The sequence below is a fragment of the Charadrius vociferus genome, unplaced genomic scaffold (genome assembly GCF_000708025.1).
Source record: "Charadrius vociferus isolate BGI_N301 unplaced genomic scaffold, ASM70802v2 scaffold39, whole genome shotgun sequence".
Taxonomy (NCBI): domain Eukaryota; kingdom Metazoa; phylum Chordata; class Aves; order Charadriiformes; family Charadriidae; genus Charadrius; species Charadrius vociferus.
In genome coordinates this window covers 4,280,536-4,307,324 of record NW_009650188.1, presented here as the reverse complement: position 1 = coordinate 4,307,324, position 26,789 = coordinate 4,280,536, and the positions used below count along the sequence as shown (strand labels likewise).

The following is a 26,789-nucleotide window of genomic DNA, read 5'->3' as shown; positions in this document are numbered from 1 at the left end:
CTCTTCCATCCTTTCATACACCCCCCCTGAGCTTCTCTCCCCTCCTGCCCTTCTTGCGGGTGCCCCCAGGCGCCCTGGCCAGTGCCCAGCACCGCAGCACACGGCTCCCCATCAGCCTGGGTTTGGCACCCTGCTGCCCCCCGAGACCCCTCCTGGGCTTTGACCCCACCGAGGACCTGAGTCTGAAAACTTCAGTGTGGACACGCTTTGGCTTTAGGATCCTCCCCGGGCTGTCTTCTGCAGTGGTGATTACATGCGGCTCTTGCCGCTGCTGCTTTCTCTCCCTGCAACTTGTTGGTTAACTTGACGGCGCCTCCGGCGGGCGCAGGAGAGCTTGCCCAGGTGCCAAGCGCCGATGCCTTGGTCTGGTGCAACAGGTACCTCGGGGAAACCCTCTGGTGAGGTGCAGCGGGGTGCAGGAAAGGTCACCCACCCTACTGAGCATAGTCGGGGAAATAGTCCCCTTGCGGCACTGATACGTCAAGTTGAACGTTTGCCAGGCAGGACCTGGGCAGCTGCAAAGCCCCCAGGGTTGGGGGGTGACCTGGGGGTGAAGGGAAAGCTTGGGGGAGGCTGTATTTCCCTATGGCATCCCTAAATCTGCCTCTGCCGGCAGCGCCCGCTGGGTGGGCGGCTGCGGGAGCATCAGTGCGGTAGCGAGGATGAGAACGCGGCAGCTCAGCTGAGAGCCCTGCAGGGCAGCGACCAGGCTGGCCTGCCTGCTTTTCCAGAATCTGCCAAATTATTAACGTGCTTTTTCAGTGTGGTGTGGGAGGGCCCTCACCCTTCTGCCTTTTATTTAAAGCAAGAAGGAACTGGGGTGCTGCTGCTGGCCCAGCGCTTCTGGCGTGGGCTGGGGTCCCGTGCCGGTGCGGCACGGCGTGATGTCTCATCTCTAGGCAGCCACTGTCTCCTAGAGACTAGAGCTTCACCACTGCGCGGTAAAAACTCCCCAACATTATTCTTTCCTGGAATTTGCAATGCATGAGGAAGATGGGCTCATTTTATATTTTTTTTCCAGAAGTAAGTGACGTATCCCCATGTGAGTGCTGGGAACGGGTGCGCTCCAGGTGCGGGAGCTGAGCATCCCTGGCTATCCTCCACCTAGCTGCCGTCTCTTTCCAGGAAACTCATCCACCTTGGAGCTCCTCCACTCTGCTTGAGCTCTTGAGGGCTTGGGGATGGACAAGGCTTTTTGGTGATGAGTTTGGTGACGTTGGCCAGGCAAGTTGTTCCCATCCTTGTAGTTGTAGCCTGGTGTGTGCAGCCGGTGCCTTTCGGTAGGGCCAGGGAAAGCGTGTGAGCATCTCGGCTGCCTGGCCTGGAGCCCGTGGCATCGCTCCTGGGCGAGGGTGGTTTGGGGAGGTGAGCGTTGGATTTTGGCCACAGTCAATAAGAGCTGCTGGCCTCGGGAGGGAGATGGGCTGGTCCCGGCACTGCAGGTCGGAGCAGGCACAGTGCTAAGGAAAGCCAAGGGGGCTGGGGTGGAGCGCAGGGAGGAGTGGAGGTTCTTCTTCATCCAGCTCCAGTTGACTAGGTAATAGGGCTAAAAATAACTGGTGATTCAGGCCTGTATATCTGCTGGGTAACTGTATAATTATAACCAGCAGCCTCTGCAGTTTGGCTTCCCGGTGTAAATAGGGATGATGCATGGAGGAGAAGGAGGAGAAATACGAGCAACTGGAATTGGGATGCAGCTTTGTGGGGAGACAAGTCTTTACTGAGTTCCTCGCTGGAAAGCCCAGTGCGTTACCTCCGTTGGAGCTGCTCTTTTTACTGGTCCTGCTCAAAACGTGAGGCAGCTGCTGCTTTGGCTGTAGGAACATCTACTCCTCTTCTCCTTTGGAAACAAAGCGTCGTCCTGCCTGCTCTCCTTCTGCTGATGGCCAGACCTTTAGCCCTGATTTCATTTGTTTGGCTGCCTGGAAAGCTGCAATTCAGTTAGCACACGAGATGGGCTGCAACTCATCTATATCTGCTCAGTTCTTCATCTGCTTAATCACATTTGACCTGGATAAGATCCCTCTCCCGCCCCAGAAAGGCCAGATGACATTGTGTGGCTCTGGCTATGTCCCCAAGGACAGCCTCTGGCTGTAGGCACACACCGGCCACTGTACCTGTCCCCCTGGTTTGGCAGGGGAGAGGGATGTCCATCAGTCCTCTGAGGACCTTGCTGTTCCCTGCAGTGAGGGCTTTTTCCTATCTCAGCCCTTTTGAGGACCAGATCTGGTGTTGGTCTTGTCGAGAACAGCCGGGGTGTCTGCAAAGCCCCAGTGCACATCCCAGGTCCAACACACATGGGGATTTTGCTCTATGGGATGCACACCCGTGTGCGCCTGAACCATTTTGCTTCTGATGACTCCCAGTTTAACCCGGGAATCTCTGATGCTAGGTGGGCTCTGCCCCTCGGGGACACTGGTAGTGTTATGCCACACCTGAGCAAGCATCTTCTGCACCTTTGCTTTTGCCCAGCCAAAATTTCAGCGGGTCTCATCTCCTCACGGGAAGAGCTACACCATGTCATGCTGTCCTTGGGCAGCTCCCTCCTTGCGCTACCCAAGAACATCTTTTTTTCTTTTCCTCCAAGGCTGTTTTCTGTGCCCTTCATTCATCAGATTTTTAAAATGTTTTTTTTTTTTTTTTTTGGGAGGGGCGAGTAGGTGTAATGGCAGGTCCATCTTTTTGACAGCCGGAGAGAGCGAGGCTGCCTGTCAGATGGTGAATTTAAACAGAGGCAGCTGTTGTCATGGTGACGCCAAGTTGCATCCTGTTGCTGTGGCAACCAAAGTTAAAAAACTGATGTTAAGGCAGGAAAATCACATGATGTGGTTCTTTTTTGTTTAAAAAAAAAAAAAAAAAAAAAGGGAGGAGAGGAGAGAGATTTGATTTCCAGTTTTTAAGCGTGGGGTGAGGTGGGGGAGAAGGAGACGTTTCTCCACGGCACTGTTTGCACGTGGCAGGCGGGTACCCCGCATCCCTACAGGAGTGGCAGCAGCATGGGCAGCTCTGCCCTGACCGGCTCCCGGCTGACACTGCCTTTGGTTTAGCCCATGATGGAGACCAGACTGCCACGTTTTGGAGTCATAAGCAGCAATATCTACGGCTGTGTGGGTAGCAAGCAGAGTGTCCCTGGTTGAGGCACAGCCACGTACTGAGATTTTAGGCGGGCTGAGCCACCTTGCCTGGGTGCTCCTTGTGGGCTGCGCAGAGATACGAGCGCAGCTCTGAGCCCACGGTCGCTCTCCTGAGCCCGTTTTGCTGTGCATAATGGGCACGCAGGAGCTGGCTTGCATCCAAAGCATGGCATTTGGGCATCTGTTGGCACCTTGTCCCTCCGGACATCGTTTTCTCTCAACCCCAGCAAAGCACAGATGGGCCGGGAGCACTGGGTGGCAGAGCGCGGGGATGGGGACAGCTATGAGGGGCCGTGCCTCTATGGCTGTTTGACAGCCTTATGTACTGGGGGAAGATCCTCCCATATCCTTGGGGACAAGCCAGGGAGGTGTTGTAGAGCTGGTGAACCCCAGAGTGGAAGTAGGGCTGCTCATGGTCTTTGCTTCATTTGGCATTTTGGGTTTCTCTTGGAAAATAGCCTTGGAGAGGAGGTGCTCACTTTCCTGCTGGGCTATGGAGCTGACAGGAGGACAGTTGAGGTGTCCTAGGGATGGGGATGTTGAAGTGCGTCCTTGTTCCGTTCATGCCTTGGGTGGGTGGATGGTGTGTGGGAAGGTTTGCGTGGGGGCAGACAGCAGTGGTGGTGTTGGGACCAGCGAGATGAAGTTCACAGATGTAGGAGCTGAAGCTCCCTTTCATTGACACCTGATGAACAGGGGAAGCCCCTCAGTGTAGCAGGCCCTGGGGGAAGCCTAGAAAGCAGTGAGAAATGGAAACCTAGGTTTCTAGGAGGTGTTGGGGCTAGGCTGGGTGATGCAGGGAGGGTGAGGGGTTAAATCATTCCTTCTTGCTGGCTCTCTGAAGTAGGTTTTCCCTCTGAGGCAGGCCTTCTCAAGGGCCCTTTTGGAGATGCCCATATGGCCATACTCCTCTGGTTCTTCTGCTCCTTCCCCACCTGCCTGCCCAGCAGCAGGGAGAAGGCACGATCACCGAAGTGGAGAGATAGAGGGGCGTTCTCCACAGCTCCCAGTGCTCGCCCGTGTCCAGGGAGGGATTGTTTTGCACCCAGCCTCTGGGGGAGGTTGCATCAATGTGCCGTCAGCACCATAAATCCATCTTCAGGGCTTAGGGCTGGGCACACTCCCTGCATCAGCAATACAGATGTTTTGAGTGGGCTGGTTTTGGCTCCTAGCTGGGAGGGAGCGAGGTGAAGAGGGGAGTCACAGCTGGAAGCAAGGATCCACCAGTGGCTGGACATCTCCCTGGTGCTCCTTGCCAGCTTCTGCCAGACCTGCCAAGTAGCTCCAGCTCCAGGCATGGGGTTAGCCTGCAGTGACTGCTTTGGGTGGGCTGGGGCATGGGTCTGGGGGAGGTCTACATGGCCTGGGGGCATCTTCTGCGCCTCAAATGCACTGGGAGGGAAGCGTGGAGCTGCAGGTGTGGCGTGCAGTGGGATTGGTCGAGTTGCTAAGGAAACAAGTCAACGGTGCAGGGGAGAGAGCATTGGGTAAAGGAGATAAGTCAATAAGAAAACCTATTTTTATCAGCTCCCTAATGATCCTCCAGGAGAAGCCAGACGAAGGAGGAGGAGAAGGCTGGAGGGAGATGGGCTTTCATTACTGGGCTTGGAGGGAGGCAAGTGCTACTCTGCGTTTTGGGTGGCTAGAAGGCTGTGTAATTAGACATCTAATGAGAGAGGAAACAAAGGAGTGATAGAGCATTCTCCAGTGGGCTCCAGCCCTGAGCTGGGAGGACGCCTGCTTGGCAGAAGTCAAATAATGTGGATAAAATTTCCCCTGGTTTAGCCAGATGTTCCTGCTGTTCCTTGGGGAGGGTTTTCTTACCCTTGGCCTCTCAAAACCTGGCACAGCTGGAGCTACAGGAGCTTTTTTCCATGTGCTTGATGCCTTGCAGCTCTCACCCAGCTCCAGATGTGATAACCCAGGCTTGGGTCCTAAGAAAACTGGGCTAGTGGGGTTTGGAGAGTCGCCTCGTGCTTAGGTCACTGCTTAGGGCAGCGATTGCCCTGTTTCCCTTAGACTTAATATCTGCTGACCCATGTGTTGTGTGCTTGCTGGAGGTGGAGCAGGGGCATGGTCCTGTGCTGGGGCTGACAGATGTGCACTGTCCTTATGCTGTTGAGCCAGATGTTGGAGCCAGAAAGGAAATACAGGGGTGAGTTGAGCCATTAGAGGGGGCCCTGAGCCCCCCGGGCCACTGTCAGGCAGGGCTCCCACGCTGCTGGCTTTGGAAAATTTGGGAATTTTCCCACCTGAGTGTTTCCCCTGTGGGATTAGAGGCCACAGGAGGGAGGGAGGGCAGTGCTAAATGCTTGGCGTGGTGGGGAGGAGCGGCGGGATGCTCGGCGGGGTTAGGGGTGCTGGGGCGGGCAGACGGACTCACCGCGCCGTTCCCACACTTTTCTCATCTAGGCAAATGTGCCTAGTGCCTGGGGAGCCGGCTGCACCGCCCTGCTAACGCGCTGTTTTCTTTTAAGCCTGTGCTAATTGCTCCCAGACTTTCAGGAAAATGAAACAAAAGACCCCCAAATAGGCTGGTGGCTCGGGGCCAAGCGCCGCAGCCCATGTATTAGCTGAAGCGTGCGGCCTAGAGGTGGGAAGCGGGGAAAGCACCTGGCTTTTGGAGGAGCTGTGCGATGAAATCCTTGCTCGTATGAAGTCTCAGAGGAAAACTTTTGGGGTCTGGCCTCCCCCTGAGCATGGAGAGCCGCTAGCAATTCGTGCCCGGCTGGCACCGAGGTCTGAGCCCACAGCAGTGAGCTCTGCAGCAGTCTTTCTTTTGGTTTTCCTTTAACTTAGCAACCATTAATTTCACTGAGTGGCCTTTTAAATGCCTTGGCTGAATCTTCTCTGGCTCTTCTCTCTGCTGGGCTAAATACAGCCCAGCTCCTGTAGGCTCTCCTTGGCTGCCCCTCCTGGCCAGCTCTGATGCCCGGCCCGGCTCCCGCCTTGCTGCGTGTTGCAGCATGCACGGGGTCACTGCCACCGGGGTTAATTCATGGTTTCCACTTACACGTGCTTATGGCCAACACTGGGATGTCTTCTCTCACCCAGGGGCTCAGGGCCACCAGTTTAAAGCATCTCCCTGTAGCCAGTGGCTTTGTCGGCCAAAAGCTGAGGTTGCGAAAGAGAAAATCATCCCTTTTCCCAGGGGTGATGACACGGGCGTTTGGCAGCTCCTGGCCTGAGCAGTGTGAACCTGAAGCCACCAGATCTGGAGAAGCCCAGTGTGGTAGGGATTAGCTCAGCCGGGGTGTTGGTCACTGTGCCAGCTTGGGATGGCAGGAGCGTGAGTGATTTCTCTATGGCTAAATCCATCCCAGGTGGGATCACGTCTCCTTTCCACAGACATGAGCCTTGGGAAGGTGGCAGTCCCCTCCCGGGTGGCTGCTGATGCCAGTAATATAGCTGTGGGGTTTTGGCATGGATAGAGCGGAGAAGTGGTGTGCTGCCTGCTGATGAATCTCACCTCATTTTGTTATTGAGGACAATAGGGCTTTTATTGCAATGATGTGGTAAAGATGGATGGGAAGCCGGAAAGATGTAGCTGTCCTGTCGCTTGGAAGTGCTTTGTTTTCGGGGCTTGGCAGTAGGCCGGGCAGGAGGAGGAAGCTCTGTGCCCCCACCTCGTTCCTGGCAGACCCTGTGAATCAAAAGGCAGGAGGGAGCTGAGTTTGGGGTGCTTTCCTGGGTGTGAGCCTGCCCTTTCCACCGCCTCCCCTCCCTACTTGCTCAGGTCCTCAGATGCCAGCACCTGCTGCTGCTTGACCTGGTGCAGGGTTGCTCCTGGAGAAGGGTGCGTAAGCCCTAGACATTGCTATAGGATTCAGGATGCTCCTAAGGGTCCAACCAGATCCTGTTGATAAGGTGCTGCTACCCTTCAGGGTCTCACCGAAGCGTGGCTGAGCTGGGATGTCTCTGTGGGGAGTTTCAGCCCTCCCTGAACTGGAGCTCAGACCCAGGCACCATCAGTGTCTTGAGTTGTGAATGCTCAGCCTGGTGCTCTGCAGCTCCCAGCGCTGCCTGGGCTTACCCTGCTGCCTGTGGGGTGCTTGGCAAGGGACCCTCGGTTCTCAGGACAGGTCCACCTTGAACAACGCAGGGCACAGGGTGGGCTGAGCCAGGTTGGAACCCCAGGATCTGCCAGGGGACCCCCCATCTTCCTTGGGCCATGCAAAAATGGTCCCTTCTACAGGGATGCGTTAGGACTGGGGCTGTTGATAGCCTGTGACACTCTCCACTCCAAGCCCCATCTCCTGCTGCTTTGTGATGGAAGAGAGAAGGCAAGCAAGAGGGCTATGATCTGTAGGGACATGCCAGCCCTGGTCACCAGCATGCCATTCCAGGGAAAGCCTCCATGACGTTGCCAAGCACTTTTCTAGATGAAGCCCAACCTGGTCAGACTCTGGTTGTCCATCTTCATACTCATGTCTGTCTTCTGGTCTTCCAACACAAGCAGTATCTCTCTCCCAACAGTTCACAGCCCAGCAAAGGTCATTGGATAAATGTCCCATTGCCTTAGGAAGTAGGTGACAATGCTCAGCAGGTCACTAATGGGCAAGGTCCTGGGGGCTCTCAGTTCTTGTTGTTCCTCTCATTTCCAGACAGCATTTCCAAACAGCACCAAGGTGGGCTTCACCCCTCCTGCCTGGGAGCAGTGGGAGGTGAAAGCTGGGCTCTGCATGCACATTCCTGTGGAAAAGCAGTGGTGGTGGCTAATGAGCAGGTGAAACAAGGGGTGGGCAGGGGCAGGCTGGCGGGGTCGGGGACATCATCCACCTCTTCTCTGCTCCTTAACTCCCCTCCCACTCCCTTCGAGTACATGATCCTGGCGACCATCATTGCCAACTGCATCGTGCTGGCCCTCGAGCAGCACCTCCCCGAGGACGACAAGACACCTATGTCACGGAGATTAGTAAGTACCCCGCATCCATCCCTCTCCACCCTGCGTCGGGGGTTCTGCCGGGTGAGCGGGGACACTAGATAAGGGGAGCCATCCCATCACACTAGCCAATTTCTTCTGGTTTCAGGGTGGTAGGGTAAGAGGATTCCTCCACAACCAGCCCCTCAGCCTTCCAGGGGCTGCTGTCACATACTCCTCCTGTAAGGAAAGGATTCGGGAATGCTTAAGCCCCTTAAAAAGTGGGGTAGGGAGGGGGAATGGGCAACTTGAGTGGGTCGTAGCCCCCACTTTTTGCTTCCAAAGTTAACGCTGGCTGAGGAAGCACTAGGCAAGCTCCCAAATGGGAGGATGGGGCTGGGGAGGGTGGGATGGGTTGTCAGTTGGGTCAATGTGAAATGGCTGGCACTGTGTTTGCTCCATCTCTAATCTCCATCTCCCCCTCTGACCATGTCACCAATTCCCCTCTGGCAGGAGAAAACAGAGCCCTACTTCATCGGGATTTTCTGCTTCGAGGCTGGGATTAAGATCGTCGCTCTGGGATTCGTTTTCCACAAGGGTTCATACCTGCGCAATGGCTGGAACGTCATGGACTTCATTGTGGTCCTCAGCGGGTGAGTCAGGTGGCATGGGGCCGTTGGCGGAGTTGGGCAGCTGAGCATGGGGGCTTGTCCCAGTGGGGACATAAGCTCCAGGATGCAGGCCAAGGCCCTGGTTTGTTGTTGTCAGTGTTACTTTTTTGTACTGAGGGAGGGGAGGATGGTTCCTCACACTGGATGTTCCTGTGTTGGCTTTGCTATGGGCTGCTGATGGTGGGACAAGGTTCCCCATCAGGCAAGGAGGGCTTGCTCTGAGGGCATCTGAGGCTTTCCTCAGCTGGTGGTCTGGTATCTGTCACCTGTTTGGGTATGGGACGAGGTGGGAGCATGGTCTGATAAGCTGAGCAACTGGATGTGGTCTGGGAGAGGTTGTGGTCAAACCCTACGTGGGGAGGGAGAAAATCTTTTCTCCTCTTGCCTTCCTAAGTGCTTTTCAGCCTTGGCTCAGTGCCGGGGGTTTGGGAATGAGGTCTGGGTGGGGCCATGTTCCCAGGTGATGCTCTCAGCATCCCAGCGCACAGTAGCAGCGCTGGGGGTGGTAGTACACAGAGATTCACGGGTGCTGTTTGTGTCACTGGTGGTGTCACCTGCTGGGGACGCGGCCCAGATTTGAGTCCTGCTTGCGGTGTGACGGGCTGTGCTGGTGACATAGAAATGAACAGGGATATTTGGGCTTATGCTAGCCAACAGTGGTAGTCGGCTTCAGCAGAAGCCTCCTAGGGTGACCCCCCTCACTGTGTGGAGGGCAGGTGGGTGCCTGCAACCACCAAGGGGTCCTGAGGAAGGGGTGCCTGGATCATGGCCGTTGCTTTTTGCGTGCTGATGGAAACACCACATTCAGAGGAGCTGGTTTGATGCGTACAAACAGGTGGTGTCTGTGGATCTTAATGAGAGCACGTAGTGAGCTCTGCTGGGTGCAGAGCAGCTGCAGGTCTGGCAGGGAAACTGAGGCACGGGAGCCAGGCAAGATACCGGGAGTCTCTCCCGAATTGCTTGCTGCATAGTCCTGTCTCTTGGCGTGCAGAGTGGTGGCACCACGTGGGCCGTGACACGCATTTGGGTGTTTGGAGGAGGAAGGGGGATGCTGAGCCAGGTGCTGCCAGGGGTGTGCCGATGGGTGCTGCTTGTCCATGGTGGAGAGGTTCAGGTTGGGGCTGTGCTTGAGAGAAGGCTTGAGGAGAATGTGACTGGCAATGTTTTGACTCCCTTGGTCCAATGTGCACTTGGATGGTCTTGCAGGGGAGCAGAGCTACCTCTGCTTGTGAAGGCAGGGTGTCTTGGTGTGCTGGTGGTGGGGTGATGCTTCTTGTTGGGCAGCAAAGAGGCGGTGCAGCCATTGCACAGGATGCTGCTGGCTCTTCTGCATCTGCAAAGTGACTCTCAGGGGAGGGCTCTGTGACCAGGCGGGCTCGCTGCTGCAGGGGGAGCAGCCAGGCACAGCTCCTGGGCTGGGCAAAGGTCATTGCATCCCTGGTCACATCTCTGGGGACAGCATGGGACACCTGTCACCAACAAGAGGGGATATCTCAGTCTCACTGTGCAGCTGAGCGCGCAGAAGGCGGACGAGCGGCTGGGAAATGCCTATCGGCCGCCTCCTGGCCCGGGCATCCTTTGGGGCCTGGGCCAAGGGGAAGCACTGGACTGGGAGGGGGGATTCACCACGGACCTCTCCCTGCCCTCCCGGCGGCTCTGGGCGAGCTGACTGTAACCGAGCCGGTGCTGAGTCAGCGCTCGGCAATTACTCATTCGCGAAAGCCTCACCAGCTCCTTTCAGTGCCGCGCCGCGCCGGGCCCCGTGCCAGGGAATCAATTGTCCATGAAGGGCTGTTAGTGCCGTGCCGGCCGCCCTGCTGGGAGGTGCCCGGGTGCCGACACTGCCGGTTACGGGGCGCAGCCCTCCGGGGTCTGCTTCACCACCATCACCCACCTCGCGCCCTTGATGTTTGCTCCAGCAGGATGAAACCCTCTCCAAGAAACGCCTGGGTACCTGCCAGCTTTGCCCCAGCGGTCCCAGCACCTGCCAGCATGGGCTCACTGGGCTTTCGGGGTGAATTCTGTTGTATGACGGGTGGAGGAGGCAACCTGCAGTTTTTCATCCTGGACCAGTTTTGGGGGGATGATCGGGTCACCGGGGGAATGGCTGGACCAGGTCATGGGTTCCTCTGTGTTGTTCAGCTCTTGCTTTTGCCATGTGGTGCTGACAAAGCCGCTGTTCTTCAGTGCTGTGGTTGTGCCCCCCCTTGCAAGGAACTCCTGCCTGTTTGATCTGCTGAATTATTGGCAGATTTCTTCAGCAAATAATCCTCGGCTGGCAAATGACTCGCAAACAGCTTGCAGGAGAGGGTTTGCACTTGGTGGTTCATGCTGTGTCGGTTGCGTAAGGTGGGTGGTGAAGTCTGCACAGGGGATGTGTGCGGGTGACCGGCAGGTTCAGGGTGATCTCTGCAGACTGAAACTTTACGCTCGGTTAATATGTGAGTGTTTGTATGAAGACTGTTGAGCTTGGGGAGAATCAATGGTTATCGGGATCTTGTCATGACTTTGCAAGAGGCAGTGGCTCTGGTGGAGGGGATGTTGTGAGCATCAGAGGTGTAGTGTAGCACTCACCTTGGGATGTACTGACTGTTTTGTGATGCTGATGCATCCCGTGGGGATATCCATGACCAGAGAGGATATCCATGTGAGTAGAACCCACCCCAGGATCCATCTCTGATGGACCTAGAGGGACCAGGCATCACAGTCGCTGGCCCTTGTCCCTCTGAGGGTGACGCAGGGTATTACTCTTCCTTTCTGGATTTATTTTTTGCTATATGTCCAACAGGGGAGGTGGCATCATGGCATTGGGGTTTCTGTGAGCTATGGGATCTCCTGGGCACACTTTCCCTGGTATAAATTAACCTAACGAGGGGCTGTGACCATGAGCAGTCTCCTGGGACCCTGTGCAGAAATGGATGGCACTGATTTGGGTTCAACTGGTGTTTGCTTCTTATGTCAATAAATCCAGATTTTTTTCATCTCCGTGGAAATCAACGCCCACGTAAAACTCCCTGATGCTAAAGCTTCCACTGGGGAACTAATAGTCACATTTGTAAACCCCCTCTGTTTATAACCTGTGGTTTCCAAATCATCATTGCTGCCTGAAAAAACCAGCCTGTTCTCCCCCAGCTAAAAATATTTTTCTCCAAAAACGTGCATAAAATACCTTCATTCGTTCTGAGGCAGAGCCGGGGAGGGGAACGCCTGTGTTTCCCCCTGGAGCTTGGGGATGCTCGTTTTGCCCATGCATGAAGCAGAGCTGGCCGGACTTGCGACCTGCTCAATGTGGCACGTCCTGGACCAAAAAGGGGGGAACACTGCACAGAAATGGTCAGAAGGGGCAGCAGGACCTCAGCGACCTCTTAATCAGTGGTCCCAAGAGGGAGGGGTTGGAGGACCTTCAGCCATCAGCAACTGGATTATCAGCTCTGTGCTGCCCAGGTGCTTTTAGCGTAACTGAATAGAGAACGAGGACCCTACGCCAGCCCACCTCATCCTACACTGTATTTGAAGGAGCTCATGGGGAAAGAAGGGTTAAAATCCCTCTGAAAATATCCAGGTGGGTGTGTGCTTCACACACTCCAAAGCCTGAGCATCATAGCACCGCGCTGGCTTTTTTTTTTTTTATAGCAGTTGCAGCAGTAATACAATAACACGTTATGTGAGAGGTGAAGGGGTGGGGAAACACTTCTAACAACGGGGAAAAAATCAAAATGGAAATCAAAAGGCCCTCGTGAAGTCGTGCTGCTCAGGAGCCGGGGAAGCAGCCGCTGTAAAACCAGGGTAAATACAACGGGGTCACTAAAAGGAAGAGCTGGCGTCAGGTTTTTTTCAGAGGCTTTAATAACAGCCGTTACACCTGGATGCCTTTTGTGCAGCCCTTGGGCACTGTGGTTTTCATTAAGGGATTTTGTGGGGTGGAGCAGGGCCAAGGGAAGGCAGGAATGAAGGATCGCTGGTGGTGCCCTGCTGTGCCTTTAGCAAACCCAGAGCCGACTGGAGGGACACCAGCCCGTGCCAGTGGAGGAAAGCCTGGTGCTCCAAGCCCAGGCAGCTGGCCTCAAAACCCAAGTCCTCTCCCCGCAAAGGCAAGTGGCAGCCGCGAGCCTGTCGCTCTGACCTCCCCGTGAAATCCTGCACACACTCGTGCCCTGGTTTTCAGCCGTGGTGGGGGTGAAGCAGGAGAGAGCCGTTCGCATGGGGAGGAGGAGGGCAGGTCGTTGCTCATAGTGGTGCTGCCTGGGTTTTGGGATGACTGTCCTGGAAAGTGCCTAGTGCCCTTCTTGCAATTCCCCTGGGATCTCCCATGGCAGAAATAAGGATGCTTTGCCCTCTGGTATGTAGTGCACCTCGCACAACCAAAGTTCTATGTGTCTTAGGGGGTCTTTTTTGGTTTCAGAGGTCCAGAGATGCGAGGAGGGGGTATGACTTTGAATGGGAGCTGCAGAAGCTCTGTGCAGGAGAGCATATCCTTGTGGCTTGGGGTGCCGGCCCCCAGCAGCACGCCTGGCACCCCATGCAGGTGTGAGAACACACACGTGTGGATGCGCACACCTAGACTGGGAACGGGTTCTTGCCCCAGCACTGACACCTGTGTTGTCCTAACCGAGGGATTACAGTGCACCTCCAGGCAAGTTTGGGGGAGTGGATACAAGGCTTAGAACAAGCATTAAATCAGAGCACAAGTGCAGCATCCCAACAGGATTATTCTGTGGGAACCTGTACCGTTGCAAGGAGTGTTGTCCTATAGGGTAAAGCAGTAAAGAGACAGCCCCAAGTCCAAAAGTGGAGCAATGCTTTGATCACACCAGACAAGACTTTTTTTTTTTTTTTTTCCTCTTCCCTTTTCTTTTCATGAATGGTGCCGGTCTCCAACCTGATGTCTGCGCCATCTCCCACCCCCTTCCCAGCTTTTTCCTTCCAGGACAATTAGTAAAGTGTTTGGTCTTTCGTTTGGATGAATAATTAATTCCCCAGCTTTGTGAATGATTCATGTGCCATATGCCACGGCAACGGGACGTGCTTGACATCAGCACCTCGTACAAAGGGCAGCACCGTTTCCTCGGCCCGGCTAGAGGATGGGATGGGTGAGGGAAAAGGCTTTGCACTGCAGGGGACGGGTGGTGGGGGGACATAGGGTGACCCCTGAGCAGGCAGACCCACGGTTCTGGCTTTGGGGGAGACAGGCATCTCGCCTTCCCCTGGTGCAGGATCTGGCCCATGGGCTGCTCATGTGCTTTGCCCCGTCTTTCCTGGCGGAAGGTTTCCCGCAGCCGCTGCGCTGCAGAGTGAGTCAGTCTCTCCCACGCGGCTGCTGGTCCTGGGGGGCATCGCCTCCCCTTCCAGGCACCCCTCTGCCCCGTGCGCTCTCCAGGGGCTCCTTCCGCAGCCCCGACACCTCTCCCGAGCTCCTGGACTGGGGTGAAGCCCTTGTCCTCCGCAGGAATAAAGTCTTGGGCCAAGCTGCGAAGTCCCCATGTGCCATTTCTTTGTGCTGCTGTGGACCTCACTCTGGGAGAGGGGTTGTGGGGTAAAAGCCTGGCTTGAGGGAAGGGCAAAGGGGTTATTTTCCACCACATCCTCCTGTGGGGAGGTGGTATCACCCAGGCTTGGGTAGATATCCCTGGGGTCTTGGACCTCTCCTTTGGCATGAGTTCAGACAGCCTTTGCCATGGCACACAGTCACCTGTGCTGTATTTCTCTTTGTGGGGATAAGTCTCCAGCCTCCTGGCAGTGACTTTAGGTTTCTACCAGCTCCCATTTGCGCAAACAGTTTCGCCAGCATCTCCCCCTGCCAAATCCTGCATCCGTGGAGAGGCATCGCAGGGGCGGGAGGTGGGATGGCGGTGCAGGGTTTGGCCAGCTCGCAGGGTGCAGAGGGCATGCTCCCCCATGCACCAAATCCTGGGGGCTTCTCCAGGAAGAGATGGCCTTGGGGGGATCATTTTGTGTCATTCCCCGCCCTCCGCCCCCAAGATTGAAGACTGGTGAAGGCAGATTTTATGCTCACCCTCATCACACCTTGCAGGGAGTCATTGGTGCCCAGTTCAGGGCTCCTGAAGCTGCCTGGAAGGATGGGATCAGCAGCTTTGCAGCGGTGCAATCCACTTGTGTCACGGCCCCAAAACCTAGAAAGATAAAGCAACGGAGGCTTTAAGATTGCTCTGAACTGTGCCAAGGGCACAAGTTGGACCTGGTCCCTTAGCATCCTCAAAGCAGGACCACTGCGCTCTGTGGGGATGCCCACAGGGTGGGTGACCCGATCCTGCTGGCGCTGCCTTGAGTGGGGTCTGGACCCAAGAAAGAACCTAGAGTCCATCCCGCTACTCATGATGCTGTCTGCAGAGAGAGGAGGAGGGATTGATTCACCAGAAGAGGGCAAGAATGGGATAAATTCATCAGGTAACTTACTTTCCGTGAGCCGTTTGACCAGTGTATTAATTATGAAGTAGTCTTCCTCGCAGAGTCAGGTGGCAGTGCAAGCCTTCGGGGGCCTTTCCACTTAATTATAAATATTAATTTGCACGTCAGCCAGCCAGCCAGCCAACACCCTCCCTGCCCCAGATTTTGAGCTGAGATTAGTCTGTCTCAGCTGATTTCCCCCCTCCTTCTCCCAGCACACCCCAGAGCTGCCCTTTGCTAGGACAGCTTGTCTGCATGTGCCTCTGCAGTGGTCCCTGGTGGAAATGGTCGAGGGATGCTCGGTTTGGGGTGGGGGGGGATGAATTGCGGGTAACCATTTGGGTGTTCAACCTTTGCTTGGGGTCCTCTGTGCAAAGCCCTTTGCAGCATGCTCCAAGCTGTGTGTGCTGTCCCCAAGGGCTGAGGCTTCAGGGCTGTTGGCGCTGCTCCCAATGGGATGACCGGGACGGGAGCGGGTGCGATGTGCAGCCCCTGGCGCGGGCAGCGGAGGCACAGTTGATGCTGTAATGTGTGATAGTGCCCGAATTTGGTGCTGGCTCTGTGCTAGTAAACGGGCTTTGTGTGGGCAGGGTCATCGAGTATCGCTCGTGGTTTATTCTGCTAAGTGCCAAAGAGCAGTGTGTCATTTAAAATGTGATTATTCCTTTTTTTTTTTGTTGTTGTTGTTTTTGGGGCCCCCCTGGGAAAAGAAATCCATAGGTGCAGGTCTTCAGCTGGAGGCGAGGGCGTGTGCTTTGCTCAGCTGCTGCGAGTTGGAGCGGTGCCTGAGGGCTGAGCATCGCTCCGCCGGCACCCAGCCCCGCAGCCTGCAGGTGCGGCGGGCCCAGCGGGAGCTCGCCCTTCACTCCGCTGCCTGTAAATAAATAAAATAAAATAATTATCCTGGTTGCAAACACAAAGCATCGGATTCCCCCCCCAGAAAGCGTGTTTTTGTCTGCCGGTGATTGCTCACTATTCAATTATACTTTGGGGATTAGCATATATTTCCCATCCTGCCTCCTCTCTCATTTGCATTCTTCCAATAGCTCTTCTCTGCTCTTTTCTCCACCTGAAGTCTCTTCCCCCTTTCCTGTGAAGAAGTAAAACTAACCCCTTTGCCTGGGTGACCTATAAAAACGCCTTCACTTTTTTTTTTCCCCTTCTTTTTTTCTCCAGTACATATGATGAAAAGCATGAGCTCATTGGGATTTTTATAGCCCAATCTGGCAGCTTTTTCAAATAACTTGGATGGTAAGATGTAATTTTAGTTTGGGTCCTTGCCTAAAAATAAAGAATAATTATTAGCACATCAGACGTGGATATTGTAAGTGTTGAAAAGGGGTTTAAATTGTTCTACAGATACCGGAGCTGCCACCCATCTCTGCGCTGTGCATCCCGAGGAGTTATAAGAAACACTAACGTGTGTCAATAAATAAATGAGAAATGGGTTGTGCTGGGTCATATGGGTGGCTTTCCGCAAAACAAGAAAAAAAAGAAGGCATGCTTAAAGGGTTAATAAGCAATTAACAGGTGAGATGCTAAAGTCTGAAGGAGGAAGGTGTGTTTTGAGCATTGCATTTATTATTAGCAGTTAACGTGGTGGTGGTGTCTGTGTGTAACAGCGAAGCTTGGCTGTTGGGGAGAGGTGATGTCTGTTATTTAGAGCTACTGGGAATTATTTAGAGCTTGGGAAAGGCAGACAGAAGCCATCCTTGTATTCCTGGAAGCTTGCTTGGCTTTTTCCAGCCACCTCAATTGGTCAAAGGTGGTCCAGAGCTGCTCCGACTTTGCTCAGAGACTCTGGGATGCCTCAGTGCTCTGGGATGGATGAGTTTCCTGGGAGCAGCTCCAGCAGCACTGTCCACCCTTGCCAGGAGCTGTGGCTGTGCCTGCAAAAGCATGCACAGGCACCTATTTCATAGCAGTGGGTCATCTTTCTGTCGTCGGTCAGGAGACATGTCTCCAGTGCAACCACCTTGCTCTGGTGATCTGTCCAAACCTCCTTCCAAAAGAGCTCGTGAGGTCCCTTGTCCCCCAGTGAGGACAAGGAGCATGTCACCTTGCCACAGAGGAGTCCCATTCTTAGCATTAATTTAGAGCGCTGGAAAGTAGTGCCCTGGAATCGCCTGAATGTTGCCTGAGGGCTCGGTGCGACGGTTCCTGAGCCCTTCAAACAAATCTGGGTTAGCAGAGGACTTTGCAGCCAGGGCTGCTCTGCTCCCCTCTGCTGCGCTGGGCAGCCGGTGATGGTCCTGCCCCTGGGAGGAGATGCACGGTGGGGCTGGGAGCGGTGATGGCTCCACCTCCATCACTCCACCCAGTTGTGTAGGTCCAGGGCTCATGCTGCTATGTGGTGGTAGAAAAGAGCTGTCGATCCCGTTCTGCTGCCACAAGCCTTCCAGCTGGGCTTTTCACAGTGCTGGGCTTGCACTGGCAAGCCCTTGGCAGAAGGGCTGAAGCCCGCATCCAGCCAAGGACCATCCCTGGTCTCCTGGAGATGCTCAGCCCCAGCTGGAGTCAGGGCATGCCTTTCCCCTGTCCCTTTGTGAGGCTGGTTGGGACCAGGCATTGGGACGTGAGGAGCAAAAGCTGAAGGAGGGTGTCAGGGTCTCCAAAGCAGCATTGTGTGCAGTGTCCCCTCTACACCGGTGTTTTGAGGACCGCTGGGTTTGCTTTTGCTGGCAGGTTGCATGAAAGAGATGAAAGTGCCCGTGTTCTTCTCTCTCCCACGTGCTGCTGAGTGGCCGTGCTTTATCATACTTATTGATTTTGATCTTACAACCAATTTAACAACGCAGCTCGCCCCAGTTCCTGGGTGTTCCTGACTTAATTAAATCCCTTTTCTGCTCTCCCGTCAGCCCCGTGGGTAGAGGGGGCTGGTCACAGGCTGAGGCACGGGGACCATGCAGAAAGGGGACAGGGGAAAGGGAAAGTGCCATGAAGGGTAAAAGATCCCTGTATATATCAGGGATAAGCAGCCTGATACACGGCGAATTGTGGGTGATGCTGGGGTGATGCATCCCAACTGCTACTGGGGCCAGGGCTTGCAGCTTGACCCCTTGTGCTGGGGCAGGGAGGAAGAGGAGGCGAGGAAAAGGAGTTGAAGCAACCTGGTTTGCTGATGTGAGAGCATTTCTGCTGCCGGGGTATCCTAGGAAACCCAGCTGCCGTTCTGGAGGGGCAGGTTGGTACCTGCTGTACCTCAGGGAGAGGGGGAGAGAAAGAGTGCTAATTGCTCAGCGCGCCAGAGAGCTGCTCTGGCCTGTAATTAGACGAATTAGTGGAACAATGACCCAATTTCCGTCGGTTTTTGGATTGCTGCAAACAACCCTGAGGTTGCTGCCTCCCTCCATCCCGCTCTCCTCCCCGTCCCCTCCTCTCCCATCCCCTGCTCCTCTACTGCAGCTCCCCTTCCTCCTCCTCTCCCAGCACCCTGGGACGGAGCCCGGATGGGAGGGGAGGCCATGAGCTCCAGCACTGCTGTCTGTGCTCCCGTGGCTCTGCCGGTATCCCCAAACTGCAGCATCCCCATCACCCCAGCAGGTACAGGGGCCCTGAGTATTTCCACTGCTGGACTTGGTGTGCACTGGCTCCCTTCTGTCCCAGTTTGTTTTCCAGAGATGGGCTTGAAAAAAAATCTTTGTGTTTTAAAAGAAAATCTCTGGAGTCCTTCCTGTGCCTGCCGGTTTCCTTCCAAGGTCATCAAACTTTCATTACTGTAGATTTTTGAATGCATGTAAGGTTCTCAGTTCCTTCTTAGCAATCCCAGAGGTAGGACTGCAAGGAAACTCCATGTGTGGAAAAAGTCAGAGCAGCTGATGGCTGGAGGTGCTGCCAGAGGAGCATGGGTGACCATCAGGGGAACGACCCTGGGGCACTCTGGGGCACCGTCTGTGGTCCATGTGCCACATGCCTGGAAGGAAGGTTAAATGCACCCAGCTGTGATGAGCACAGTGCTGGCAGCATTGAGTCCTTAGAGTGCGATTGCACGGCATGGGTGATGGCCAGCGCCATGGTGTGGGACTGTCTGCAGCCATCCTGGTGTGTGGGGGGCATCGATGGGGGGCTGTCAGGGCTGAGTGGCCTGTGGGTGGCTTTGGCTGACCGTAGTGGCCCATGAGCTTTGGTGCCAGCATCAAATGGGGTTCACTGGCGTGTGGGCTTTGGGAGGCATTGAACCTCTACCTGCCCAGGGACGTCATCTTCCTCATGGCTTCCCCCAACCTGGTGTGAGAACATGGCTTTTTGCACTGGGGTGGCTGAGGGTTTTGCCCGGGATAACTCTGCTCTCTCCCTGCCTGCCTGCAGCATCCTTGCCACCGCTGGGACGCACTTCAACACCCACGTGGACCTGCGGACACTGCGGGCCGTGCGCGTGCTCAGACCTCTGAAGCTCGTCTCAGGCATTCCCAGTAAGTTGGATGCTCCTGGTCCTCCTCTCAGTGTGTCCACATCCATCACTCATGTCCTTCATAGTGAGACGAGTCCTTGTGCCACCTCAGAGACGTAGGGTGCAATCAGGGAAGAGGGGGACAAACCTCCCCATGGAGCAGGGATCTTGTGTGCCATCTTCCTAGCTGGCCCTTGGGTAGTCCACGGGGGAGGGGACTCTAGACTCTAGAATGGCAGCGTTTGGTGTCCCCGGGTGGCATTTCCCCCCACCCAGCCTGCTTTGTGCTGGTAGAAGCCTGAGCTTGGCGGCTCGCTGGGGCCCACCAGCGGCTCCGTTTCCCTGGCCAGAAGGCGGTGGGTGGATCCTTTCAGGGCTGAGGTTTATTCAGTGTTTTTTCAGGGGGGTTTTCTTTTTTTTTTTTTTTTTTTGCAAGATTTCATCTGCCGGCACGGGGATAAATAAAGAAACTAGGCTGTTGCTGGCACTGGTCCTCCCATCCCTCCTGCCATGGACACTGGCTGGGCTGTGTGCTGGATCCATGCCTTGGGGGCAGCGAGGGGGACAGAGCTGCACAGGCCATGTCCCACCAAGCCCAGGTGGGACAAGGACAGACAGGACACCAGATCCAGAAACCAGCTCTCCTGGAGTCTCTCTCTGTAGCCTGGCCCTTCCTGCTGCCTCTGGGATGGTGCTTTCCTCCGTGGTCCTCAGCTGCCTGGAAGGATGCTCCAGGCTGTGTTGGTCTCTTGCCATCTGTCCGATGACTGTCCGTCCTCTCTGTTCACTGTCCTCCTCTTGCCAGAGGTGGGATGGATGTGCCCCAGGCAGGGGGTTTACATCACTGTGCTGAGCTGTGCTCTTTCTTTCCTCTCCCAGGTCTGCAGATTGTGCTGAAATCCATCATGAAGGCCATGGTGCCTCTCCTCCAGATCGGCTTGCTGCTCTTTTTTGCTATCCTCATGTTTGCTATCATCGGCCTGGAGTTCTACAGCGGGAAGCTGCACCGAGCCTGCTACACAAACAATTCAGGTGGGGAGAAGGGCTCTGCACCCACTTTGCATGCTGCAGGTGGAAAACAGCTAGGATGAGCACACGTTGCTATCGTGGGAAGCCCAGGGCCGGGAAGATCCTGCATTTTGCTTCATGCCCGGCAGGCATCACCTGGTTGCATTCAGGATGTCTCCATTTTTATGGGAGCAGGGAGGGTTAGTCCCAGCGGGGTCCCCTGCTCTGCCCCAAGTCCGTCTGCGTTCAGGCTCTTTGCCTCGCCAGTCCCCTGCCTCTCTCTTACCTCTGCCTCCCTTGGCTCTCTGCTGTGTGTTTGCAGGTGAACTAGAGGAGCTGGACCCCCCCCATCCATGCGGGGTGCAGGGTTGCCCCCCAGGCTACGAATGCCGGGAGTGGATCGGTCCCAACGATGGGATCACGCAGTTCGACAACATCCTCTTTGCTGTGTTGACCGTCTTCCAGTGCATCACCATGGAAGGGTGGACCACAGTCCTGTATAATGTGAGTAGTGCTGCTCTGGGGTCTCTTTGGGCAGCTGGGCGTGGGGATGGGGAGATGGAGATGGTATTTTTATGTGCTGGAAACCAATAAGATCCTGAGTTTCCATCATGATGGAGATGGGGTTGGTCCTTCCAATTTGGGTGAGAGATGGTGGATAGAGAGGTGTGTGTTACGTGTCTCTGGGCTTGGCCCTATCTCTGGGCTGGCTGTGCAACCCCTTGCAGAGAGCAAAACCTTGTGGGCATGGGCTGCAGCAAGCCTCCTGCTCAAGGGCTGTCCCTGGGGAAGCATCCTTCCTTCCCTCCTCCTCCTCCTGCGCTCCCCAGGGCAGCTCTGTAAGAGTGGACATGGTTTCTGGGCACTGTGCATCCACTCTCCCTGTGGACCAGGCAGCGGATGTGCCTGCGTCCCTGCGGTGGCCTTGAGAAGCCCCAGAGCTGAACTTGGACCCTCTCCCTGGGGCAGGGGCAGCGTTTCGATGTGTGACAGGGTGCTGAGATCTCTGACGTGCTGCAAACATCTGTTGGTGCTGATGAAGGCAGGAATGTCTAGACTGGGTTCCTGTGGTTGAATTTGCTGATGCCTGAGCCCTTGAGGTGCCCGGGGAGCAACTTGGGGGCAAAACTGGAAGCAGGAAAAAAAAGCTACAGGAGATCACAAAGTGCAATATCTTTGTGGGCGATTGGCCATATACGTATGTTTCAGTTTATGGGCTAGAAGCAACTGTGCCAGTTCCATTCCCAGCCTAACTTCAGCATCAATTTCGGCGTCATTGCATCTGGAATGTTTTTATACCCTGGTTCCCATAATGCCTGGAGATTTGCACAGTGGCATCGCACTGGGGGAGGTAAATTGGACGGCTTGTGATGGGGAAACATGCTTTGATAGTTACTTTGTTGTGAGCAGAAAGACTGGTTTTTAACCCTAGGCAAAGGCACTGTGCTGTCAGCGTTGGGGTCCCTTTCCCGCTCGGTCTATCCCAGGGTCCTTCTTGGGGTGTAGGTTGGCATGCGCCGGCAGATGGACCATGAAACCCAGACTGGAGTAGAAAGGAGAGAGTTTGTGACAAGGGCTTGACCGGGCCATGAGGATTTGGTTTTCCTCTTCCTAAAGGAGAAGGCAGTGCCAGGATGTTGCTGCTTTGGTGGGGGAATTAGGCAGGATTGAACCACTTGGGAGTTCAGACTGAAAGAAAAAAAAAAAAAAAGGACATTTCTTGGCTGCTTCTGCTGTATCGGTGGGATTAGAGACTTAACTACAGCACTTATTGCCCAGGCATAACTGAGTATAGCGGGAAAGGTGATTTCTCCTGCCTGGCCGTGTGGTTCCCCTGCCTTTAACATGGCTGGGCAGCTCCTGCCTGCTCACACCGCTGTGCCGCAGCCTGTGCGTGCCCAGCACTGCCCGTGTCTGGCACCAGTGACCTGCCCTGCACCTTGTCTCTTGTGCTCTCTGCGAAAGCCAGGGGCTGCTTCCATTGGCGCTCCCCGTGTCCCCTCCTCTCCATCCTTTGGCATCTGCAGCCATCAGCAGCAGCGCTCCACGTTCTAGAGCTCCAGTTGCGGTGTGCGAGGAGCCAGTGAGCTACATGGACGGGCAATTTATGGTCAAATCGACCTTGAGGGTTTCTACCAGCAGTTCCCGAGAAAATCTGGTCCCCTGCCATTTAGGGTGTCCTTACTGGGAAGGCTGGAGCTGATCTGTTTGATATCTGCGATCTGCTGATCCGCCATCTGGATCTTGCTGGGGGTGAAGGGCGGGAGATGCTGCTGGGAGCACTGATAACCATGCTCTGCAGGACCTACCCTGCAGGATCCCCTGTTTACCACCGCAGCTGCTAAATCAGGGGCTCTCTGGGTCGCTTGGGGAGCCACCGCCCCTGGATCTGAATGCTCTTCCCAGCACCAGTCGCAATGCCGGGCAGATGCGCTCTGTCACAGTGTCCCTGATGGCCAGGACCGTAAGGTGCCTCCCTTTCCTGCTCCTCTGCAAAGAACCAGCTATTACTTACCTATAATGGAAAGGATTAAGGACCTTCCTTGGCTTTTAATTGAATGAGAATTGAGGCCTTGATATAGCAAAATGCTGCTGATTCACTTTGGGAGGCGGAGAGGGACAGACGCTGTCAGGCTGCACCTCCTGGCCTTCCCGGGGACACGGGCTGTCTCACAGGGTGCCTCTAGGTTTGAAAGGCTATAAGTGCTCAGTCCTTTTGCTGCCTGCAGGCAGCAAAATGGGCTTTTGCCTATTTTTTTAATAGAAAAATGAGGCATACATATGGGGCATGTGGTCTCCAGGGGATGCTGGAGGAGGGCTGGGCAGGGGTGGAAAGCCACTGGGATGCTCTGCCATTACCTTCATCATTCGGAGCAGCAAACCAAAACAGGCTCCCACTATTAACCAGCATGGACCTTGCCCAGGACATGCCTCAGGTTTGGGTAGATCGGCGGGGGACTGTCTGCTGTCCCACCGCAGTAAAGTGATGGGAGCCTGCGTCCTTGCAGGTTAACACTGCAGCCTTGCAGAGGAGATGGAGATGGCAAGAAAACCACTTGAGCCATCCCTCAAGAAAATTGCTTACTATAGAATTCCCCTGTGTAACTGTATCGTGATTTTAAGATCCATTTTTCCACAATTTTACCGAGTCTAGAAGCGCGGCTCCTGGAATTTGTAGATAGCTTCACGAAAAGCTAATTGGCCCTGTGGTACTTTTCACGTGTGTCATTTCATGGGTGTGCTTGCCTTTTGCCTTGTTTTTATCCTTGCCTGCATGTAATGCTGTTTTGCTAGGTAGAAATCACAGTATAAGTTAGAAAAAAAAAAAAAAAGCCTTAAACTGTGGGGTGTTACAGGTTTTCCAGCTCCTGTCCCTGGAAGCCTAATTTCTTTTAGACGGGGTGTTTGGCTTTGTGGTTCCTCTGGCCACTCCACCATCCAAAACAGGGGCTAAGGAATATTTTGCTTTTCTTTTTATACTGGAGCAGACGCCCCTTCCCTGGGCTGGCTCGAGACCAAACCTGGTTTTTCTGTAGGGACCAGAGGGAAAAACAATGCTGTCAAAGAGGCTCGCTGTCCTACTTCTCCGCTTCTGCTGGTGTGCCGGCACGGGTCAGGGGCTGGGTTGTGGTTTTGTCATTAAATAGCGATCGCTGGGGTCTGGGTGGGGGGATGGCAGGGCCATGCCACAGGGTGCTGAGCACCAGGGCTGCCTGGGCACAGCACAGCTGCTGGGTGGTGCTGGTGGCTTCAGTTAGAATCGTTTAGGTCGGAAAAGACCTTCAAGATCATCAAGTCCACCCGGATGCTCAGCCCGGGTGCCCCGGTGCCAGAGAGCAAACAGGGAGAGGAGTTTGAAATTGTGATTTCCTCTGAAACGCCGACTCGAGAGGCGGTATTTATTCACTGAGATTGTTTATTTGCTTTCCCGTTTGGAAGCGCTCGGCTGCTGTGCTTGCAGGTAGTCAAGGAGGAGCCTGGCTTTCCAGCCCTCTCTCCTCTTCCCCCCACACTGCTGGGAGCTGAGATGGGAAGAAGAACACCCGTGGCAAGCACATGCTGGGGCTGTGGGCTGGTCTGGTGGGCTCTGTGGGGAGAAGAGGGGTCTGCCCTGCCTGTCCCGGCTGCATCCCTTGCCCAGAGCACTTCTCTGTGCTCTTCTGAGCTGTCGGAACCAGTAACACCGGCCATGTGGCACGGGAACTGCAGCCCCCAGTTGGGAATTGGTTAGTCCAGGACAAACGGAAAACACAAGTGCGTGGAGCAAGCTGCTGTTTGTAGCTGCGGGAGCGATGTGGCCATAGATGGATGGATGCAGATGGGGTTGCTTGTGGGGACTGAGGCTGCCATGAGATGCCGGTGGTTGCAGCTGGAAGCAGTTGCTGAGGTTGCGTGTGGGTTGCAGGGGGCCCACAGGTACAAGCATGGGCACGTGTCCAGCCGTGGCCCCGGGCACCATCTGCTTCACAGAGAGGTTCCAAGCGCTTTGCAAATGCAGCACGGCAGGTGCCGCGAACCAGATCCCGATGTGCAGGGAAAGCCTGTTTCCCCACATGGGTCTGGCCATCAGGTTGAACTCCTGATCCTAATATTGTGGCCCCGGTAAAGCCCCGAGAGTCGGAGCAACCTTGCAGAGACAGGCAGGAGTACCTGCACGGCAGTGATAACGAAGCTGCAGCTGGGTCATGCAAAGAGCCACCTTGACTTTGTACGGGGCCACGGCTATTAGCAACCACAGGTGAAAACATCTGCCTCCTAAGCACATGCATTAAAGCAGCGCTGGAAAAGCATCCATGCTGCTAATTAAAAATGCATGGCAAGGCCTAACGGGAGCTAGCGGGCCACAGTTGCTTGCTGTAAACCCAAAAGGCCTCTTGTGGCAGGAGGGATTAGGACTGTGGGGAAGCAGGAGGGTGAAAAGATATAGGGAGCCTTAGGAGATGCCAGGGCCGGGCGCTGGGAGCCTTCTGGGTGCTTTTGCAGCAGCAGAAGAGCATTTGTTAGGGGGAAAGAGAATTGAGTCCCCTGGCAGCTTCCAAAATACCTCCAGAAAGGCAGTGCTTGTGGGCAGATGTGTGTGCCGTAGCCTCGGGGGAGATGGGGTGTGCAGGTCTCGCAGCCCCGTGCAAAGCGCAACAGCCGCCTGCAAACCGCCCGGCGGCTGCGAAGGCGCTCGCTTTAGGTGCGAAGCGCGAGCTGTGCGTGCGTGCAGAGCCTCCCCGAGAGCGGCTGTGAAACACCGAGCTGCCGCCAAGGAAAAGGGGTTTGCAGCAAGAGTGACTCAACCGCCACGTGCTTCCAGCATCCCCGAGGTGCTGCAGCTGGGAGGTTGCAAAGGGAGGACAACCTGCGGGAGCGCTGGAGCCCAGCGCTGCCCTGGTGTTTGGGGTTTCCTCTAAACGTGGGGTGCAAAAGGGCCAAGGTGAACCTCATCACATGTGAGAGGAATCTCACCACGTGCATGGGTCGGGGTTTTGTGCTGCTGAGCACAAGACTGGGTTTTCAAAAGTTGGCTTGAGCTGGTCTGGACCGGGAAGCACCAAACCTGAGATCTTCTGCTGGAGCCTGTTTTTCAAATGTGGTGGAACATCCATCCTTTTTTTGAAACGCAGCCCTGATTTGGGGCTCCCTGGGAAAAGGAGGTGTGTTAAATCACTGGCCGTGCTGGAGCACGTGGATTGGAGATGGGTGCAAGGCTTGGTGATCCTGCTCCCTGCCAGGTCCCCAGCTGCACTATTTGAGTGGCCTTGGAGGAGCTCAGAGGAGGAATGTACTGCAAGGCAGTTATTTTTCCATGTGTGTGTGTACAAAATTGATCATTGCTTGTTGGCATAAGTTCCTGGGGTGTTGTCGTGGTCACCCTGTGGGATGCTCAGCACTCAGCTGCTCTCCCCGAAGCACCCATGTGTGAACAGTGTGAGTGAGACCTGAGCATCGTGCAGGTCTGGGTGGGTTTCTCTTCTTGCCTTTTGGAGAGTGAGGGCAGTGCTTTGAAATTAATGACTTGACCAGAGAGGAGTTGGGGTTTGCTTGATCCTGGAGCTGAGCTGGGAAACCTCCTTGAGCCCTGATGCTTCCAGGAGCTGCTTCAGCTCCTTCGGACATGGGTGCCTGTCCCCCATGGTCCCTGCTCCCGAGGTGAAAGCTGCAGTGGTGCTGGCCACATGCCGAGAGTCGTAGGGACTCCGCAGTGAGGGCCAGTGGTGCAAAGACCCCCCCAAAATAGCACCTGCCCTGACACCACGGTGATGGGCAGAGTGCTGGAGGAGCTCAGTACAGCAGTGGTCCCACAGCTGGAGGCTGAGCTCGCCCTGCTGCTC

At 55.2% G+C, this 26,789-nt stretch overlaps 1 protein-coding gene across 1 annotated transcript in view; it reads left to right on the top strand.

Moving 5' to 3' along the window:
- CACNA1E (calcium channel, voltage-dependent, R type, alpha 1E subunit) overlaps positions 1 to 26,789 on the top strand; it is a 108,034-nt gene that overhangs the window by 1,037 nt on the left and 80,208 nt on the right. The window contains exons 2-6 of the mRNA XM_009892926.1: positions 7,944 to 8,049; positions 8,509 to 8,648; positions 19,380 to 19,483; positions 20,341 to 20,493; positions 20,792 to 20,973. Of these exons, the coding sequence (XP_009891228.1) occupies positions 7,944 to 8,049; positions 8,509 to 8,648; positions 19,380 to 19,483; positions 20,341 to 20,493; positions 20,792 to 20,973 (685 nt within the window). The remainder of the gene's footprint in view (positions 1 to 7,943; positions 8,050 to 8,508; positions 8,649 to 19,379; positions 19,484 to 20,340; positions 20,494 to 20,791; positions 20,974 to 26,789) is intronic.